The 20,186-nt window shown below is 42.5% G+C and overlaps 1 protein-coding gene across 1 annotated transcript; it reads left to right on the top strand.

The window, feature by feature from the left end:
* The first annotated feature begins 1,381 nt into the window (after positions 1-1,381).
* Positions 1,382-6,454, top strand: LOC118776091 (matrix metalloproteinase-21-like). Its single transcript, XM_036526172.1, has 7 exons — positions 1,382-1,664; positions 2,453-2,592; positions 3,041-3,182; positions 3,707-3,967; positions 4,244-4,416; positions 5,359-5,458; positions 6,273-6,454. The coding sequence occupies exons 1-7, from the start codon at positions 1,382-1,384 to the stop codon at positions 6,452-6,454; spliced, it is 1,281 nt and encodes a 426-aa protein (XP_036382065.1).
* Positions 6,455-20,186: the final 13,732 nt, after the last annotated feature.

Raw genomic sequence — 20,186 nt, 5'->3', positions numbered from 1 at the left:
AAGCAGCCAACAGGTGTTTGGCTGTACAAGGGTGACAGAAACAGGTGTACAGGTGTAGGCATTGCCAGGACAGTAAGGCATAAAGACCGGACTCTCTCCCAGTCTCTGGGGTCTATCCTTGGAGAGAGAGACCCAGAAGAGCAGGCACCGGAGAGCATGAAGAGATGCGACCAACTATTCCCTCACTGATGATGGCTTTGTCTGTCTTCTGCCCCATCACCACAAGGGGGCTCTATATTTCACACCCTCAAACTGGTGTAGGCCTGGTAATGAAACATTAACTGTCACTTACATTAGCTTTAGCATGCATGATGTCATATTCTCTTTCTGTTTGTACATGGTATGTTTACACAATGCTGGACCGTGATATCTTTAATATATAGGCTGTCTTCGCTTTATAGCAATTTGTGTTTTAGACAGAAACGAAAGACGAGAGAGATGTTGACAATGGAAGCAAGGAAACACAACAACTTTAAAAAAATTCTTTCCACAGAGGGCTACTGTTTCAGTTTGTTAGGTGATCTTTCTTTTATTAGATGGGTGATTTCATTTGGTGAACTTACGAGGAGCTGAGAGAGATGTATTTATTTTACCCTTTTATTTTATTATTTTATGTAAGTGAGTGCTGTCTGACTCACCCTGCAAAATGCCAGTCTGAAAACTGATTTGCATCTCACTGTTCTGTCATTCCAAAGCTGTCACACAGAATGTGTCACGGTATTGAATATTTATATTATACTTTATTTGTGTAAGTATTTTCATATATACAAAGTTTTTTTCAATACCGATGTCCTATAAATATTTGACTCAATTCCATATTTAACTAGTCATCAATGTCCATTTCTAGCTCATGCTCAGAAATATAACCCTTGTTTGTACATATAAAACATTGTTTATACCTTTCTGTCTTTGCGACAACAGGATTCAATTCATTACAGTTTATTATGGGGTATCCAGGGACACACTGTGTCATAGAACCGGGGGCTACCTGCACATTGCTCCATCCTTTTCCTCACAACTGAACAGATTGAATGTGGGTGGCTTTCATTATCATGTTGGAACTCTAACATAAATCTGCTCTCTTCTTTCCCTTAAGATTTCCAAGCCTAGGTACTTTACCCCAAAGAGAAGTGCCCTTGTACTTGGGTCCAGTTCTCACTCACGACAGAGAAATGAGGGTTTTGGGGCTCTGAATGACAAACCGGACACTCCAGGTCCCTCGCAAGACACCAGAGGAGTGACAGAAGCTAAAGCTTCACCCGAAGACAATCAGTACCAAAGCTTTCCAGCTTTCCGTCTCCTCAAGGACAACCAGCTACCGTTCCTTGACCTCCGTGCTCCACATGAGCTCTGTCACATGGCCAGGAATGGCAAAAGAGCGATGGGTGGTTCAAGCAGGGACTGGGACTCCAGGGCGCGCAGGTACAAGCGCTCGCGGGGGCCCAGCTGGTCCCAGGGCCCGATGCCGGGGATGGCGTTTGCCAAGCAGGGGCTCCGGTGGCGGCTGCTCGCGGAGGGCCACAGTGCCCACCTCCCCGCCTGGCAGCAGAGACGCGCCATAGCGCTGGCCTTCAGACGCTGGTCCGAGGTGGCCCCCCTGTCGTTCCAGGAGGACTCCAGCTCTCCGGGGAACGAGATTGATATCCGACTGGGATTCGGCACAGGTGTGAACTATTCATTTCCCTCCAAGCACATAGTACAGTATATGATTATCAAGATCATGTACTGCACAATGTAGTGTAGTATAGTGGTAAGGAGCGGGGCTCATAACCAGAAGATTGCCAGTTCGATTCCCCACTGGGGCACTGCCATTGTACCCTTGGGCACAATGGCACTTAACCCAGAATTGCCTCAGTAAAATATTCAGCTGTATGAATGGATAACGTAGAAAGTGTAACCTATGTAAGTTGCTCTGGATAAGTGAAATGAAAACAATGTACTGTAGTTACACAATGTGTAATCAACCGAAGAAAGCCTGATTTCAGATGGTTTTTTTTCTGATGTTGTTAGCTCCCTTTCAGTTTTGTACATGATGAGAAATTTGTCCTTCTTTACTAGATCCCAGGAATTTGCTCCTGTTGAGATCTGATTTCATATTTGATCCAGACCATTTAAAAGGCTCCCTTTAAAAAAAACATAGCTGGTAAAATTAATCATTTCAGTAACTAATAACTCAATCCAGGGCACATAATTATTCAGAAAAAAATGTTCTAAAATAAATGAGGTGATTATTACAGATTAGATATGGTCAATTTTTAAAAAATGAATCACCATGATGTATGATGTAGAGCTGCATTGCGATGTGTATGTTTTAGCTCACCATTTAATAGATTCACAGTCTAAGGTAATCAGTATTCTAGGCGGCAACCGGTTGTCACTCGCTCTGTGAGGATGTGTACCGAAAAACACTGACCTTTTCTGGCTGTGTTTGTGCGTGTCTGTCAATCTGCAGGGCGTCACCTGGGCTGCCCCTGGCTGTTTGACGGGCCCGGTGGGGAGCTGGCACACACCGCCCAGCCAGGAGAGATACATCTGGATGATGACGAGCCCTTCAGCGTCTCCCCGTCCGATCACGGGGTCAATTTACTGCAGGTGGACACACACACACACACACGCGCATACATGCGTGAATACATGTACACGCATATACCACATGCTCTTTCATACCTACGTATAAACATGCACATTGATACATGCAGGTATTACATTATTGTCATTTAGCAGATGCCTTTATCCAGAGCAACTTACATAGATTACGATTTTTACGGCTGGATATTTACTGAGGCAATTGTGGGTTAAGTACCTTGCCCAAGGATACACCAGCAGTGCCCCAGTGGGGAATCGAACCAGCAACCTTTCGGTTACAAGCCCGGTTCCTTACTACTATGCTGCCACTGCTGCCCAGATAGGCACAGGCATACACAAACATGCGCATACTTACACATACACACATGCACATGTATGCGTGCATACATACACACTTATACTGGCATATGACACAGTAAAAAATATTAATGTGTTTAATGTACGTACATTCCAGGTGGCACTGCATGAGATAGGTCACGTCCTGGGGCTACCTCACCTGTCCTCCCCTGACTCAGTGATGAACCCTCTGTATCCCACCACTGGGGGCAGTATGGAGTTAGACTGGCAGGACAGGAGGGCCATTCAGGAACTGTATGGTGAGTGTTGCACAAGAGGTCACTCTTAGTAACATGAGGTACACAAGAGAAACTCACAGGCTCTCACGTAATCTGCCCTCCACACGGGCATTCACAAAACCAGTGCTGTGGGTGCACAAATTCCTTGTATGACACTCTCATAAATTATGTAGTCATTACTTTGTTTTGGAGTCATATTCAATCATTATTATTCATATACTGTGATTACCACTACACTGTCATTATTTACATTACCAGTTGTACTAACAGAACCCAGAAAAACCCAGAGAGTTTTTTCTGAACATTTTCATCTTTAGAATGCAAGAAGATGCAAAAACATACATGTGCCTGATAATGTAATTTTGTATTACATATTTGCTATGTAAAGAATCACTATGTAACACAGAAGGGAAAATAACAGAGAAGTTATATGAATGTGAAGGCCAGTATTGATGAGGGAGCAACTCTATTAATTGTAAGGGGAAGCAAAAATTCCCATTCTGTATCTGTATTGCTCAGTCTGCGTTTTTTGCTCACTTTTTCAGGGAAGTGTGAGGGTCCCTTTGACACTGTGTTTGACTGGGTCAGGAAGGGATGGAGTGGCCAGCAGGAGGAGCCAGTGATCCAGTTCAGCACTTACTTCCTGCGCGGAGACCGATATTGGCTGTATGACAATCGCCAGGGGCGACCTCGACGGGGAGACCCAAGGAGTCTGGAGCAGGGCTGGAGGGGGCTGCCTACTGGTGGAGTAGATGCTTACCTCCACATCTGGACCACTGACATAGACAGGGCCTACTTCTTCAAAGGTAACCTTTTAAACTGCACAGTGAAAGGCAAAGACTATCAGAGGGCCTTGAATTGCATGGCATTCCTGCAGGCTTTATTGTGCTCTGAGAATATCCCTATAATAAGGTGTAGTAGCGCTCTCTAATTAATCTCTGTCCGGAAAAAAAAACTGCTGCTGTGGCTTTAAACATTATTAATGGTTTGAATGCTGGACTTCCCATGTGTGAATATTATCTTCCATATTTGCAGAAACTCATGTTAAAAAAAAAAACCTTTGCTGACCCCGCTATTTGTAGGCACCCAATACTGGCGTTACAACAGGGACGCCGACCAGACTTTTATCAAGGACGGTGAGGCTGAACGGTACCCACAATGCATCTCTGAGGGTTTTCCGGGCATCGCCGGACCCCTGGACACTGCAGTATTCCTCCAACAGCGTCGCCTCATCTACTTTTTCAAGGGTCATCAGGTCAGTCTCCTCTGCATCACTACAGGGCTTGACAGAAGATTTTGCAGTGATCGGTTTGTCATTATACTCCCAACTTGAAGCTGTAAAGTGGACAGCCAAAACAAATGTAAATCCAAAGGGCTTATGTTCCAACATCAACCAACGTGAATATTCACTCAGACCACTGATTGAATGGCATATGCTGGTATAAGCACCAAGTGCTGATTAGGACTCTTGACTCATGTTTACATTGGAATTCTCCTACAGAGTTAAGAACAGAGAGCATGTTTGAGAAACATGAATTGTTTGTTGGAATTTCCTACTGTAAGCCAGGGCAAATCAAGCAATGTCCTTTTTGGGGGCTACTGTGGGTGTGGTACAGCCAGGCAGTGACTGATCTGTTCAAGCACTGTAATTACACATTACATGCAGTATACCATGAAACAGAACAGAACGGTCTTTAACAAAGCGCGCCGTAATCTCTCCGTGCCTTACCTGAGCTGCACTCCATTGCTTCCTGATAGAGTTCTTCCCCACAATGTGTCAGCGTTTCCTGCAGCCCAGACAAGGAAGGCAATGACTCTCCCCACAGCAGGGGGGGCCAAATCGAATTTGACTGCGCCTGACGCTAACGCCGGCACAAGCTCAGAGCGTTTATAGCTTTACTAATTCAACGCAGAGGATTTTTTTCCCCCGGTCCTACACCCAGAGGGAATGCCCAGACTGCTATTACAATCATCAAGCTCTTTAGGGAGAAAAAACGTCATTGGTAATTTGTGATTAGCATGTCAGTGAAGGTTTCTATTTGAGTTTGGCCTCTCTGATTAAAGGCTTACATTATTCAGGGCTGAGCACTAAGGACAGCAAATGTATTATGCCACGAAGGGTAACGCTGGCAAACTTAATACAGGGGCAGCCCGTGAATAAAAGACTTGAATTTTTGTTCTGTGTGCTTTGTTTTAGGTGTGGGCGTACAATGTGTCGCGTCAACTGACATTGGAAGGGTTCCCTAAAAGTTTAGAGGATGTATTTCCAGCTCTGGTTCCAAATGACCACCCCAAAGGTACAGGGAACACTGTTCTTATGTTTTTTAGTTCCTGCTGCTTTCCTTCTCAGCCTTGAGATGGATCAGAAAAGAATCAAAATGAAAAAAAAATAATTTGTGCATAGCAGTTTTACATAGCCCATGGTTGTGTGTCAAAAAGTATCATTATTGATACATAAGTGCTATATTCGAAGGTCATTCTTAGACTATTTTTTTTTCAATAGATGATTTTATTATTGCAACATGTTAATATCATTATAAAATACATTTCAGCCACATTTAATTCAGTTTGTTCCTAGAATGATTGGTTTTAGTACAATAATTGTTTTGGCAGAAGCTGGTTCCATGTGGTAGTGTAAACTAAAGTAAAATGTACATGTCTCCACCAGGTTGGATATTTTCACCATTGTGTACACATATCTGTTCGAGAACTCATATCTAAATTCCTATTTAAATGTTTCCGCGCACAAAATAGTTCAGAAGTTTTGAGTATCACTGCACTTACAATCATGTTACCAGATACAAGGCAAGCCAGGGGAGGTCAAGGGGAGTTTACAGAACGTCACACTTCAGAGAATAGCAGAGACAAAGGAAGGAGAAAAAAACAGCAAACTCTAACATATGGAAAAAGCAAAGGAAAGCTCAAGGACAATAGCAATCAGAGTTGCTTATCTTCGGCCAACACTGTATGGAAGCCAAACTCTTTTTTCCTTTTCTTTTTCCCATGAGTAATTGCAACCTCTTTGGCAGAATAGTGTAAGGTGCTGCCCCATGGGTCTGAATGAAGTGACATTAAAGTAACCTGTATATTTTTTATGGTTCATCTTTGCAGGCAACTTGGATGCTGCATACTACTCCTACTCCCATCGTGCCTTGTTCCTGATCAAAGGGTTGTACTGCTGGGAGGTGTCCACAGGGGGCGATGGTGAGAATGCCCTGCAGCCCCAGAGGAGAGTAGCAGAGCAGTGGCAGGACTTGTGTGACGTCCACCCCAGCTCTACGGTTGATAGATAAATTTTTAAAGAAAAAAAAGAGATACTTCAAGCATTTTCTGAATTCTTCCCCTTATTCTCAAAGGCTGCCAGATTGTTTTAACATTTTATTAATGACTGCATTTTATTCGTGTCTAGACCTCTCATATTTAATGAAACTGTGTTTATTTTTTTCCACCTCTAAATAGGTACTCATTGTTCTGATTGCCACTCAGGCAATGAAAGAGAGTGATTATAAGCACTCCAGCCTGCTGCTGCCCTCTGTCACTCATATCAAGGGCTCTGAATAGCGTTCACAGCACTTACTCTCAGAGAGTCTTCAGGCAGAACCTTCTAAGTGCTTTCATCAAACGTTGGTTAAACTGTAGGGAATCAAGTATCTAATGTGCTGCTTTTCCATTGTTGTTATTTGTATTGTTTAGAAAGTAGACATAAGACATTTTTTTTTACTTCGCACTCTATCAATATTGGTGCTCCTCACAGACCTGTGAGTAGCTGTAATAGTGTTTAGGAATGCAATCATAGCCTTGTACTGCCTGGGAGAACAACTGCTTCAGCAGAGGTGAGATTGGATGGTACATGTTTGTGAATCTGTTCACACACTTTACTCCCCTCACTGATCTCTGTATATACTGGTAATTCTGCTGTCAGTTCATAATTACATACTTGCATTGCATACATACAACTTCATAATTGCATAGGGCAATGCTTAAGCGTGATCTGAAGCACCTGCCAACATGCTATATATTTAAGCATAAATTTTATTTAATTCATTTCTATGTATAATTTAACAAGCACCATGGAAACTGGTGCTTCAGAGACATAAATGTTAATTCCTTTATATGTCCATAATATAGCACTATTGTGTGATTTCTTTAATCTCATCAACAGATCTGTTTCAATGGATTCGTTACATGTAATGGAACACAGTTCGATCAAAAGGGTAACGTATTCTTTTAACATGGCCATTACGTTGTGCCCATTTCGTGCGTCAATGGTTTAATGTAGACACTAGGTGGCAGTGCACTAGTGCATGTCCCAACAGCTTTAGTACTCCTGTAGTGTCAGTTGAGGTTAGTGCCACAAGGTTTCTGTTAACAGATATATTGAATGGCATAAGACCTGTTTGAAGTATGTCTTTAAAACTTCAGATAAGTGGACGTTTCATTTGGTTAATGCAAAGAGGTGATACCATGGTTCCGTGATAATTCAGATTTAAGAGTTTAATTTCTCGTATTGATTGCGTTACATTTGTTCATTTTGTCAGCGTAATCCGCCCAGGAGATTGTAGACCAATCGCCGGTGCGTTCCGGGGGCGAACGCATTTGGCAGTAGTGCAAAGTCCCTTTCAAAAGTTATTCACTGAAGCCAAGAGCTCAGTATTGTACCTTTAAATCTTGTCCAGCCAAAGAAACGCAGACTCTTTCTGCCCGAAATGCTGATGGAGGGAATGCTGCAGTCCTGGGTGAGACATAGATTATACGGCCCGCTGTCTCACTTTAAAAGGTTCTTTGGCCAGAGTTTTACTTTCGTCTGCAGTTGGAGACAGCCATCGTTCTCGTATAAAGGGTAGGCGCTTGGGGGAGGGGGGGGGGGGATTATTCTTTTAAATAATCCTTTAAATATGTTTCAGTCTGGTGTGGTCTCTTCAGTCTTCACTGAATCCCTGAAATGATTATTTTTTCCATGCATATCCTCTCCAGCGCAGTCCCTGCAATTCGTTCAGAGTTGTTAACGTGTATCTTAACGGCTGTCGGGACACAGCGGGAACTCTAATGGCTGTGCCTCAATTCAATTTATAGGTTCTCTTGCACCAGCCGTGTGATCTCGAATGAAAATTAATATACTCTAGAAACTCTGCACTGCAGACCAGTTGTATCTGGTCATTACAGACTATACACGCAGTTCACTTTCCACATATTTTAAACGGAGGAAAAACACAGTAGAAGAAATAATCGCTGACTGATTTTTCTCAGTAAGCTATTCAGCAGGAGTTAAGGCTGTCTGAAGGATTAAATAGTTTATTAATGCCATTGCTTTAACATAGTATGTCCGATACTTTTTCAGACCTTGATTTTTTTTTCAAGGTCAGAAATGCAGAATTATTTGATCTCCCCCTAGTCATTGCTCTGCAAGTAGCTGGTTATTAAAGTTGACTTGCTGGTGATGTGGGCGCAGGGTGGCATCATGGAATACGATGTAGTTAGTCATCAGTTGTACAGCTCAGTCTGAATTTGCAAGTTAAAGTTTTTTGGTCATAAAATTGTGAGAGTGCCTGCAGAATTGGGCGAATTTAAGATATGCTCCGGTGTCACTGTCCTGCATGTGTGTGTGTGTGTGTGTAGGAGTTGGTCTGTGTGTGTGTGTGTGTGTTTGGGAGGCGGTAGCTGGATGCAGTTGCTAGCTGACAGACGTCACCAATGAGCACACATCTCCTCATCTATCCACCCTCCTCCTCCTCCTCCTCACTGCAGACAGGAGAGAGGGAAAGAAGCAGAGAGAGAGGGGGAGGAGAAGAGGAAAGGGAGAGGGGAAGGAGAAGGAGAGTGGGGGGGGGGGGTGGTAGCAGGGGAGGCGTTTCAAACACTAGTGAGAGGATGAACCTGAGCAAAGGGAGGGAGAGTGCAGTGCTGTAGACTTTGGGCGGTGGCTTTGCGCTTGGAGAGAGGACAGAGAGAATGGCAGAGGGTAACATCAGAAAAGACACCAGCTGAAGCATATGCCAGACAGACAGCTTTTGGCTCTATAACTGGCTGTAGAAACAGATGCCTGTAAGTTTAAATAAACTTTACCTTGGAATCTAGGTTTAAGGAAATACGTTTCCTAATCAAGCAAAATCTTCTCTGTTGAACAGCTGTTAGATAAGGAGATAGGAGAGGTTGTTGTGTGGGAATTACACTGTATTCTTCTGCACTAAAGTTCTGAGATCTGTACTGAACTTGAATCATTGTCAGTTATTGTTTAATAAAGAGAAGGTATGTTTACCTAAAATATTACTTCATTTTGTGGGGATATGCAAGTGGATTATGTAGTTTCCCATTTGGATTATAACTGTTGAATAACTTTTTTGTAAAGTTTTCCTAACATTTGAAGAAAAAGGGTGAATATTTGTAATTTAATGCTTAATGTTAAATCAGTGTATACAAGCATATTATTTCAAACTCTTCTGACTCCTGTATTTAGGTCCTTTCTTTTTTTTATTCGCCTACTTTTGTATGCATTGTCACAACATCAATAAAATTTCATTGGTAAGCATTTGCATATGTCTCTCTCTGCCTGTCTGTGGGCTTGCATCATTGTCCGCATCTATCCCTGCATAAGTATATCGCTGATTGAGCATAACACTAAAGATAACAGTGTGAAAGTATAATGCTGATTGGGCAAAAAGAACAGCACTGAGGATGAAATGGAAAGTGTGAAGGTGGAAGGAATAAATGGAGACTCCTATGAGACGTATCCAGAGAGAGAGATGAATATACAAAAGAAAAAGAAAGTGAGTCTCGGCATGACAGGATGATGCATGATACTCCCTCTGCTGTGAGTGAAAGGCATCCACTGTGTCCCGGATTGGCCAGTAAATCTAACATTTTGGCTGGATGTTACTGACAAGCCATACTTTCCAGCCAATTCCTGTACAGTGCCAATAAACAAGGGTACACTCAAAGTATACACATGCAAAACAGATACAAATATCAGACACAGACTTGATTTGTAGCAGGCGATAAATAGCTTCATGTTGAGTTGAGTTGGGCAGTATTTCTCATGCCGGATTGCATGCCTTTTATGTCAGACAGATTCAAAGTCTGGGGGGCAGCAGAGGGTCGATTTGGTAAAATGCAAAGATGGGATTTGTCATTTAACATAATCAGTTGAGCATGAAAGAAGAGACACAGATGCCGGATTCCTCCTCCATGCTTTTGTTCTCTGCCCCAGCCTTGACATCCTTTACCAGATGCCCCACTTCAGGGCCTCGGAACTGTAGAGAATTGAGTTGTCTGCTTTTCTGCCTGTTCTGTTTTAGCACCAGAGGAATGCCGTTAGATATATGCTCCATCCAGCACAGAAAAACCTCCCCGAGTGTCTCCCTCTGAGTCGCAGTCTGCTCTGCTTCTCTATCAGCCATTTCTTCAAAACCCCAAGCTTGTTCAGAGCCCACAGAAGAACAAAGACTGGAGGAAAGTAGCATCAAAGGGAAACAATGGAGAAGAAACCAGCGCCTCAGCCCAAAAATTGTACTTACTGTTTATTATCCCTGGTGCATTATGGTTATTAGATTCTGCTCACTTCAGCAGCCCGGTAAATAAGGTGTCTGTTAAGGTTTTCAACCGCTGTAAATACACTGGCACAACCATCTAACCACTAACTCCATACACTGATACACCTTTCCTTGATCTCCATACTTTTCAAAGATGTCTTCAGTGGCACTGCGCCTCCTTGAGGGAGTTTTAATAGGGAAAGCAGCAGGGAGCCTTGAATGAAGTCCTGCAAATGACAGATTCTAATACCTGCACTTAGACTCTTAAAAGTTTAATATGGTTGAGAGCATGATATTTATCTGCTTGGCTGCTGAGTCAACCGGAGGGAAGGCTGTTATAGTCATTTCGGAGAAAATTACTCCAAAAACTTCCACATAACTTTTCAACACTATAAAAGAAACAGTGGCACAATGACGCACTGGCAGACTGGCCTACAACTCTCACATACGTGAGTCCGCAGCTTGCAGATACTATGCAGAATCTCGCAAGCTGTTATTTTATGGCTGGCTTTTTCTGGGCTGCTGCCGGATTCAGTTGTGGAGATTGTGCCATCTCCTCTTCCAACTGCCCAATTCCCGTCTCCACAACAGTACGCATGAATTCATGAACCACATAGATGATGTGAAATATTGTTGAGGTCATTTATAGATTCAAGGCAATATTATAAAGACTTAAATGCAAGAAGAATGTTTGACGTAACTAGGTGTACTTGAACTGTGCACCTGCAAGCGGTGGAGAAAATGGAGTAATTGTTTTTCGTGGTAATAACATGAAACTTGATGAACTTGTTTGAACAAAGTTTAAATTATATTTAATAAAGCGGTAAGCTGTAAGCTGTAAGGCTCCGAAATGCCTGTCGAGACAGGGGTGCTTTCCAGTCTAAACAATCTTAATAAATCGTTTTTTAATTAGGTCAGTGTTTTTTTCCTCTCTCCTAGTGCCCTGTGAATCTAAAGTACTCATGGTTCCAAATTATGACAAACAAACTATTTTTGCAGTAATATTATGGAACTACCAATGAAACAGGTACAACGTGTCTAATTTAATTAATGAATATTAAAAAAAAAATTGATTCTGCAGTACTTACACATCAATGCGACCACTGCCTGCATGATCCCATATGCACTTTTGAACTTAAACGTCTGCTGTTAAATTGGCAAAAACACAATCATGTCTGTACAGCAAAGCTGGTGATTTTTTTATTCTTTCCCACCCATGTGGTCAGTCAGTTTTAAATAAATTCTGTCAAACCCACTTCACAGTCCTTCATTTCTGCTTCTGCTCATAGTTCACTGCATGCTAAACCAGTAAATTGTTCAGTATCTATTATGCCGAATACATACTCCCTCTTCAACTAACAAGAATCATAATGACATGTGCTTCTGATGGTATGTGGTTCTTTGTCTAGGGCGAAAATTTGGATGTGAAAGTCTGTTCGCAACTCTGAAATACTCACCCTGAAGTGAGCTGTGGTGCAAACCCTGTGATTTCCTCCTGTTGATATCTGTGGCCATATTCAGACCATTGAGAGTAGTCACTGAACCCTTATATAAGATCTAATATGAAGCTTTGATATTAATGAAAGTTTTTTTTTTTTTTTCAAATGAATGAAGATGACTAGGGTGATCTTTGATGCTGTGTCAAACCAACAAGCTCAGTCCCTTGACAGAGGGGTGAAAAGGCCACTCAGAATGTGGTATGACAAACACTAAAATTGAATTATGTCCTTTCAGATGCTGTTATTTTGTGTGAATTACAAAGCTTAGATTATACCTGTTGTCCATGCATGCAACTCGATATTTACTGAGGCAATCTGGGAATTTGTCCAAGTGTACAACAACAGTGATAAATTACCACCAGTCTGGTGCACAGCCAATCACACATGGGCACATAAACAGCTGCAAAGATGTGGAGTGCCCTGCTCTTCCCCCTTTCAGTACCCGGTGGAAAACCTCAGAGTTGTCACTCGGAGTAATATTGTCTAGCCACCTGCTGCATGCATGGGTACGTGTTTCAGCGAGTGTGGGTGCATTTGTGCGTGTAGCCGTGTACATATGAGCATGTGTGTTTGTGTATGTGTGTGGGTGTGTGTGCGCTGCTTTGTACCCCAGAAGTACTAGCAGCAACTAGATCAGACTATAGCTGGATTGTGTTGCAGAGTAATAAGGGATTGATGCATTTGGCAGCAATTCAATTCCCTTTACTGCAGACTTACATTAAAAATCCGAACCGGCAGCTTGCCGGCCTGACATGGATGAACTTCGATATGTAAGAAAGCAGGGTTCACGACTGCAGAGTCCCAGCCTTGAACATATTCCAATGATGCCGTGGCCTGATACAGACTGATATGACAAGAGATGATAAAATGCACCTGGATTTATGCAGCCACTTAGTCTCACAGATGATTTGTTCGTCTGTTCCATCAGTTTTGCTGTTAGGCGCACAGCTGCATCACCTCTCAGAATGTGTTAGTGAACAGATGCTGTGCTGGAAGTGGAACAGGTTGTTGCACAGGTCGTTGTGTTGAGTCAACACTTTGTTGTGCACCATAACTTTTGATAAGCATGAGCAAAGTAGAGATCGGAGTTTTATGACCAGGGAAGCTGTCCCCCTTGATCTGACAGCTTTTATGCGAGTTCTCTCTCATGCAGTGATATAAAGATGTGATACTCCGAATAAAGTAGGCCAAAAGATCCCCAAGGAATAAAACGGTCCCCTGCAGAGGTTATACAATGCAAACCAGAAATGTTTTATTCATTTATGCTACTGTTTTAGTCACACATCACTGTGAAAATAGCACCCATGTCTGCTGAAGTATAATAAAACAGAAAAAGTTTAACAAGTGATTATGTGAAAAAGTTCCATAACTATTTTAACGGAAATCTTTATTACACTCCCACACACAAATGCAACAAAATCTCTGAAGGAAGGAATATTGTGTAGTACAACCTTTGTACACCTTACACCTGTCTACTGAATATTGTGTCAAATTTCTTGCAACAGGTTGATGGCAGTATTATGTGTTAATTTAGCTTCATGTAAGAGAAGGGACAGCAGGTTCACAAAAGTGCCTGTCTTACATCCCTAATGAGGTGCAGGGACAAATATGTGTTTGCAGTACAAGTGTTTAAGGCAATTTTACCCCTCTTACAGGTGCAATTTACCTGTACTTAAGTACGTCCTAACTGTTCATCATTTTCCCCACAATGAATCACACAGCACCGGCAGAGGGCAGTGTTGGATTATTTGCCGAGCTGACCAATTAGACTAACGTTGAAAAGCACTGAACACGCATCTGCGGACAGATGGTAATGTTAAACGGTTTCAGTTGCCCTTGTCTCATCAGAAAGCAGCACTATAGACGCCTACAGGCACAGCTATATTGCTATCGCAGAGCATACTTTGATCTGTCCAGTTGCATTATTCATGTTATTTTAAATGGAATTTATTACAAGGATGTAATACAAAGATGCGCTCGCTCGGGCATAGGTACATAGTGAGGGTAGTCACGCTTAAGATTAACCAGTGACAATGTAGGACCTATGGCCTGTTATATCTACGTAAAGGTTTTAATGCCTTTTCGGTATTTTTAAAGCGGGAGTGGTGTGGCTGACTGCACGCAGCTAACGATCTCTGTTTACAGCGCTGATTCCCGCAAACGTTGCTGTGAAGTGTCCTCACGTGAACTCAGGGGACTGCTGCTGGAGCTAATGACTGTAAGCAAATCTATATCTTTGAAACATATTACATTTTGAAGACCGAAGATCCCCCCAGCTCAGGTTTTAACGTCTTTATGATGCATTTATCTTTTCTACACCATAAATTAGTCCCATTTTCCTCTGAAAGGGGAGAATGTTATCACTGAAGCGCATCCCTGGCAAAAAAAAAAAGGCAGTGGAAGTTGATAAACTGTCTGTATCCAGGGAGACTGCTAGACTGAAGGCAATTAGCATCAGTCTCTCCGGGTTTGAGCAGCTGACCCGCACACGCCCACTCAAGCAATCATCTCATTGCTGCTGCCCCTCCACCATTTCATTTTCGTTGTCACCAGTGCTGCAAGCAGTCCCGCAGCGTGCTGGCCTTCTCCTGCTGCTCATAGCCCTCGGTAATATCTCCAGGCCCTTCCATCATTAGAGAGGTGATGGATCCTCCATACGGATCAAGCGTTACAGCCCTGCAGCACAGTCACAGTAAAAGCTCCCAATCTTTGGTTTTGCCCCGCAATCGGCCCCTGTGTGACACAGCGGTGTTCTGTTATGTCACAGCATTGTGTTCAGAAAAGCAATGTCAGTTTTTTGCTGTTGTTTTGCACTGTGGCTGAGGCCAGGTTAATAAAAACCTGTATTGATCAGAGATGGGACAGGACTTTTGTGCCCTACAATAACTTGACGTGACATAGTGATTTACCATACATGTTACATCTCTCTCTCTCTCTCTCTATCTCTGTGGCTCTGTCTGCATGCAAGCACTCAATGATTTAATAATAGCCTACTTGCTGCAGAATTTATCTAAAATCATAATGTCCTCAGCAGCTGTTGATTTTAGTGTTTGTAGAGGGGTGAAAATGCTGTCATTAAATAATTAATGATACAACATAAATAATAAAAACAGAGAAATCTCACAGACTGTGTCTATGGAAGTTCCTCACTGTCTGCATTGGAGGGCTTGTGACGGTGGCTGTTAACACTATAAAAGGTGCTAGTAAACGTGATGAATGGGAAGTCACTATAACCATCTGTGCACAAAGGTCATTCATTTTATTTTACAGATATGGACAAAAGCACTTACCACTTGAATTTTTACCTTTTATTAATTTCCTGAGGTGAATCTGCACTAGGGTCCTTGGATTAATGGCGCAGTGACAAAACCAGGGTGTGTTCAACTATGCGGTATTTAGAATGACATAGTCAGGAGGGGGAGAGCTGTGCTGTGAGAGGCACAAAGAAGGAAGTCATCCAAACCACTGCGGAGGGAACTTACTCCCTTTTATTCAAATGATTCTAGCCACAGACTCCTGCAGAGTGGAGGCTCTTAATGACATCCAACTGGTGTGTGTGTGTGTGTGTGTGTGTGTGTGTGCGTGCTTGCGTGTGTGTGTGTGTGTGTGTGTGTGTGTGTGCCCACAAATTGGTGGATGCCTCCTACAAAAAAGTTGGGTTGCTCTAAGGCAATACATATCCTTGAAAATAACAAATTTGTTTATAGCTTAAGTTACTTATTTGAAGCAATATTTTATTCCTCTGTAGAATTTACGCATCATCAGTTCCTCTGTATCCTATTGATGATCCTATTATTCATGACCATGATTTACTGTTGCAAAAGAAAGGAGGACCATTTAAAATGATGGCATCCATGTCCATATGTACTGTAAGATTACTGTAGAGCACAACCCCCCATTTTGGACATTCGCTGTCTGTTTTTTGCTAACTCAGGAAGCAGGCACTTTCTCTCTCTTTGCATCCCAGTGCCTATCAGGACAGCATTGTCCCAGGGGATGAGATCGAGAGACCTACCCCCCCCCCCCCCCAACTCTCCACCCTGGATGAGATGCTGCCAACAGTGCCTGCCATTAAACTGCTCTTATTTATTCAAGACTTGCTTCTCTGCAGGGGCGCCTACCTCCCTCTCCTGGGCGGTGGTGAAAGAGTGCCGCAGTCCCCTGATGGCTCCGTCTCACAGTGATGACATATCCGTTGCCGTGACTGTGCTCCTCCAAGGACAGTTCATTCACTGGGGTCACAGCGCAGGCGCTGAACAGTACGGTGTGCTTAATGTATGTGCGCAGGGGACCTGTTTTACCCCCCCGAACACAGAGCCAACCTCAGAAAAGCCAGCCTCAATCTTTTTTAATAACACAATTCAATTCAAATATTGATCCAATGTTGCTTTATCTCCTTATATATTATTTCTAGAGTATATCACACATCCAATATTTTGTTATCACCAATCAAAATGGAAAGCTAATATTGAACCCAGTAACCTGAATCACTATGGAATCACTATGAGTGTTCAAGTAAAGTTTTAAAGACTTTTGGCCATCTCACAGTGTGCCACAATAACAATATAACCCTTGGAAGTGCATTATTCTGCACAGCATAACACTTTAAAACACAGTACTGCGTGGTATGGCAGGATGTGGATGCAGCAGTTTTGCTCTATAGATCTATTTCCACTAGGAATGTATTTTGAAATCTGAAATTGATTGAAATCAGTGGACTGTAATTTCACATGTTAATGAAAGCTTATTTAAATACAGAAGAAATCTTTTTTATACAGTTTTGGCCATATGTAAAGAGTTACATTGACCTATTAACTAGCAGAGTAGAGCATGGGTGAGCTCATTTTTCTCAATTTTTTATTTTCAGACAGACAAGAATTTAATCTTATTAATTTAAGTAATTAATATTATAATTATAGACTTTTTTTCTCTTAGTTATAGCCACTGCAGAATGCAGAATATTCCCCATTTATACACCTATCAAGTGACTTAAATATATTTATGCAACATGTTGTATTGTATTGTCATTGCTTCAGCTGTATAAATGGGTAACATGTAAAATTGTAACCTATGTAAGTCATTCTGGATGACAGCGTCTGCAAAATTATGATAATCTAATGTAATTTGTCTATCGGCAGCACAAACATTTAGAACACCAAACTTTGATTGAGCTTCAGTTACCTGAAGCTGATTGAGTTTCAGTTACCAATTAATCAAACATTTCTTCTTATAACAGAGAATCATACATATGACAGTGGAGGTCTCTCTGTTAGAATGTCTCAAGGTTGTGGACAGTGAGGTGACGCAGGCATTTTTTTCTTTTACCACGCTTTCACTCCTCTACTCTTCTGCAAGACGTTTGGCAAAACCCCTTGGTGCAGAGTATAAGCTGAGCCATAAATGTTTCAGCCAGCCGTGATTTACAGACAGTAATGGGGAGGGGGGTGAGTCTGCAGGAAAAACAGTGATGTCAGCTCGCTGATGACCACAGGACTGCCAAGTGTAATGAGAGGGAGAGAGGGGGGTGAGGCGGAGAGGGGGGGTTTTCGGAAGCGAGTGGCAGGGAGAGGAAGTTGGCTGACTTTCTTGTGGGTATAAGCTCAACAATTCCTTAATGGACAGCAGAACTTCCTCTCACTAATTACTGCAGCTTGATCACAGTTTTGTGTGTGTGTGTGTGTGTGTGTGTGTGTGTGTGTGTGTGTGCCTGTGTGTGTGTGTATGTGTTCATGTTTGTGGACACTACATATGTGCCCAGGGATGTGCATCAATATGTTCAACACATATTATAAAATCTAACGACACATAGGAGAGCTACATTTTCTTTGTTGTCAGAGTTGAGCTGCATCATCGAATGATTATCCGAATTTCTTTCACAAAGTGAAGGTACTGCAGTGCTACCCTCTAAGCATCACTATAATTCTCTTGGAACTTCATTTGGTTTTTGTTGCCAGAGAGAAGCATGGTGCAGGGCTGAACTTGAAATGATTGCTTTGGGGATTGCAGATTGGGCCACACCCTTTGTCTCAGGCAGTGCAGGTACTTCTCTCTTTATCTCTTATCTCCTCAGTGTCCCCCAGTAACCCTGAAGCACTGTCAGTCGGCTGCAGCTGGAAAGAATTCAGCAGCATTCCCAGCAGGCATGCTTTGCAAGCTGAACCATGCATTACCAGTGCAAGGGACATGCAATCAATTGTTTTCATGGGGTGGGTGTCACAGGTGATTTCAAGTGAGTGTGTATCGAGCTGGCAGGGTACATGAGTAGCTAAAGGGTTACTTTTGTGCTGATTGATAACAAGGACCTTTGATGGAGTATAATGATGAAATGTCAAGGTGTTTTAATGTACAATCCTCTATTGGCCTCAGCATCTCGGTAAAGTGTAGTGTGAGTAAATGGGTCTTTAAAGCTGTCATCTTTGTTAAGGGCTGGAAAAAGGTGCAGTCAGACTTAACAACAGCATCAATGAAATAGCTTTTACAGGCAATACTGGGGAGGCAACCATCATTTTGATAAAAGAACATTAAGTGGTCATAAAAGTGCAATTTTCATGAAATGCCAACATGGATTAAATAATAGCCTGAAATTACTCATAAACTTTTTTTTTGTATTTGTGGTAAAATGCCAGGGTGTTCACCCTTGAGCTATTGCAGATTGCTGCAAGATGCTGACAGGAATCTGCATAAAGGAATCACTGATCCAGGGTCAGCTCCATAACATCTTAATTGTATGGGAGCTGTCTGTAGCTGTGTTGAAATCAGTCTTGTCCTGCACTGTTTGACCATTAAATGTGCTGTCTTCATCACTTCTATATGCAGGGCCATGTCCCTCAGATAAGTATGGTGTCCTGGGAAAATGAGATAACCCACTTTTCTGTTTAATTCACTGCTATTTCAACAGGATTCGTGACAATCACCTTGAGGAGGTTTCTTTCCCCTGAGTGACCTACAGAGGAAAAAGAGCCTTTGATTAGTATTCCATTAAATCCACACAAGCTGTATTCTCCAGAAAATCTAGTTTTGGGATATGTTTTGAGATATTTTCCACGATGCTTATTTGGCTGCTTAAATATTGGATATGAGGATTCTTTAAAATTCCCCCAGTGCTGTTTCATCTCCAGTCCCATCCCCCCATTGTCTGTGTTTTAATTTTATGCTAGTGATGTGGGACCTCCAATGAGAGAGGGGGGGAGGGCTCATAGAGACAGAAAGAGAGGAAGAGAGGAAGATGGATAGGGAACGAGCATCTGATGCATTGCAGATAAAACTGCAGATTCTGAGGCAGCCCTCCCTCTGCTCCACTGGGACACCCTAAATACAGCGCTTCCCCTGCCACGCCCGTCCACCCCCACGTTCGATATGACATCACTGGGAGATCCCTCCTCCCTTTCTCACCCCATATAGCTCATCATCCCGCCAACCTGCTGAAAGCTGTTACCCTAGGGCTGGTACATGTGGAGATAAACAGCGACCAGTTTATAGCAATTATGTTATTGAGAATTCTATAAATAATAATATAATAAATTGCTTTTGGGAGCAGACAGCATGCACACAGTTAATTCTTTGTTATAACACTGTTAGATTGCCATATTGTGTTAAATCATTATTGATGGGGATATCTGGGAACAGTTCTGCAGGGTTTCTTTCAGTGTGTTTTTCAGGGTTCAAGGTGTTTTTCACAGCGGCTGTGTACACTGACACAGGAGGGATTATATGCTATATGTGCATTCAAAAGGTCAAAAAACAACAAGTTTCTAGACTTGCAAGCAATGTTTAAGCTCAAACCAGCAGTGCGCCCTACCACTGAACAGTGGAGCCGCATTCGTTCCTTTAAAAAATTGTTTCAGTGGTCAGCTCGGCACGGGCGAGAGGGGACGAGTGCCAGGGGGCCGCTGCGCGCCATTAGGAGGCCTGTGGCTCCACCGCTGGGTACATTAGCGAAATGAGGTGTCTGGGTCTGAGAGAGAGAGAGGGCTGGGACGGCTTCTTATTTATGTTCGTCT

This window comes from Megalops cyprinoides, chromosome 4, assembly GCF_013368585.1.
Source record: "Megalops cyprinoides isolate fMegCyp1 chromosome 4, fMegCyp1.pri, whole genome shotgun sequence".
Lineage (NCBI taxonomy): Eukaryota > Metazoa > Chordata > Actinopteri > Elopiformes > Megalopidae > Megalops > Megalops cyprinoides.
The sequence above is the reverse complement of the archived record's forward strand: the minus strand, read 5'-3'. Positions and strand labels throughout refer to the sequence as shown.

Excerpts from the sequence above, each read along its gene's own strand:
- LOC118776091 (XM_036526172.1), top strand. The coding sequence starts at position 1,382 with ATGGGTGGTTCAAGCAGGGACTGGGACTCCAGGGCGCGCAGGTACAAG. Across the intron at positions 3,183-3,706 it reads GGCCATTCAGGAACTGTATG|GGAAGTGTGAGGGTCCCTTT; the intron begins GTGAGTGTTGCA and ends TCACTTTTTCAG. Across the intron at positions 4,417-5,358 it reads ACTTTTTCAAGGGTCATCAG|GTGTGGGCGTACAATGTGTC; the intron begins GTCAGTCTCCTC and ends GCTTTGTTTTAG.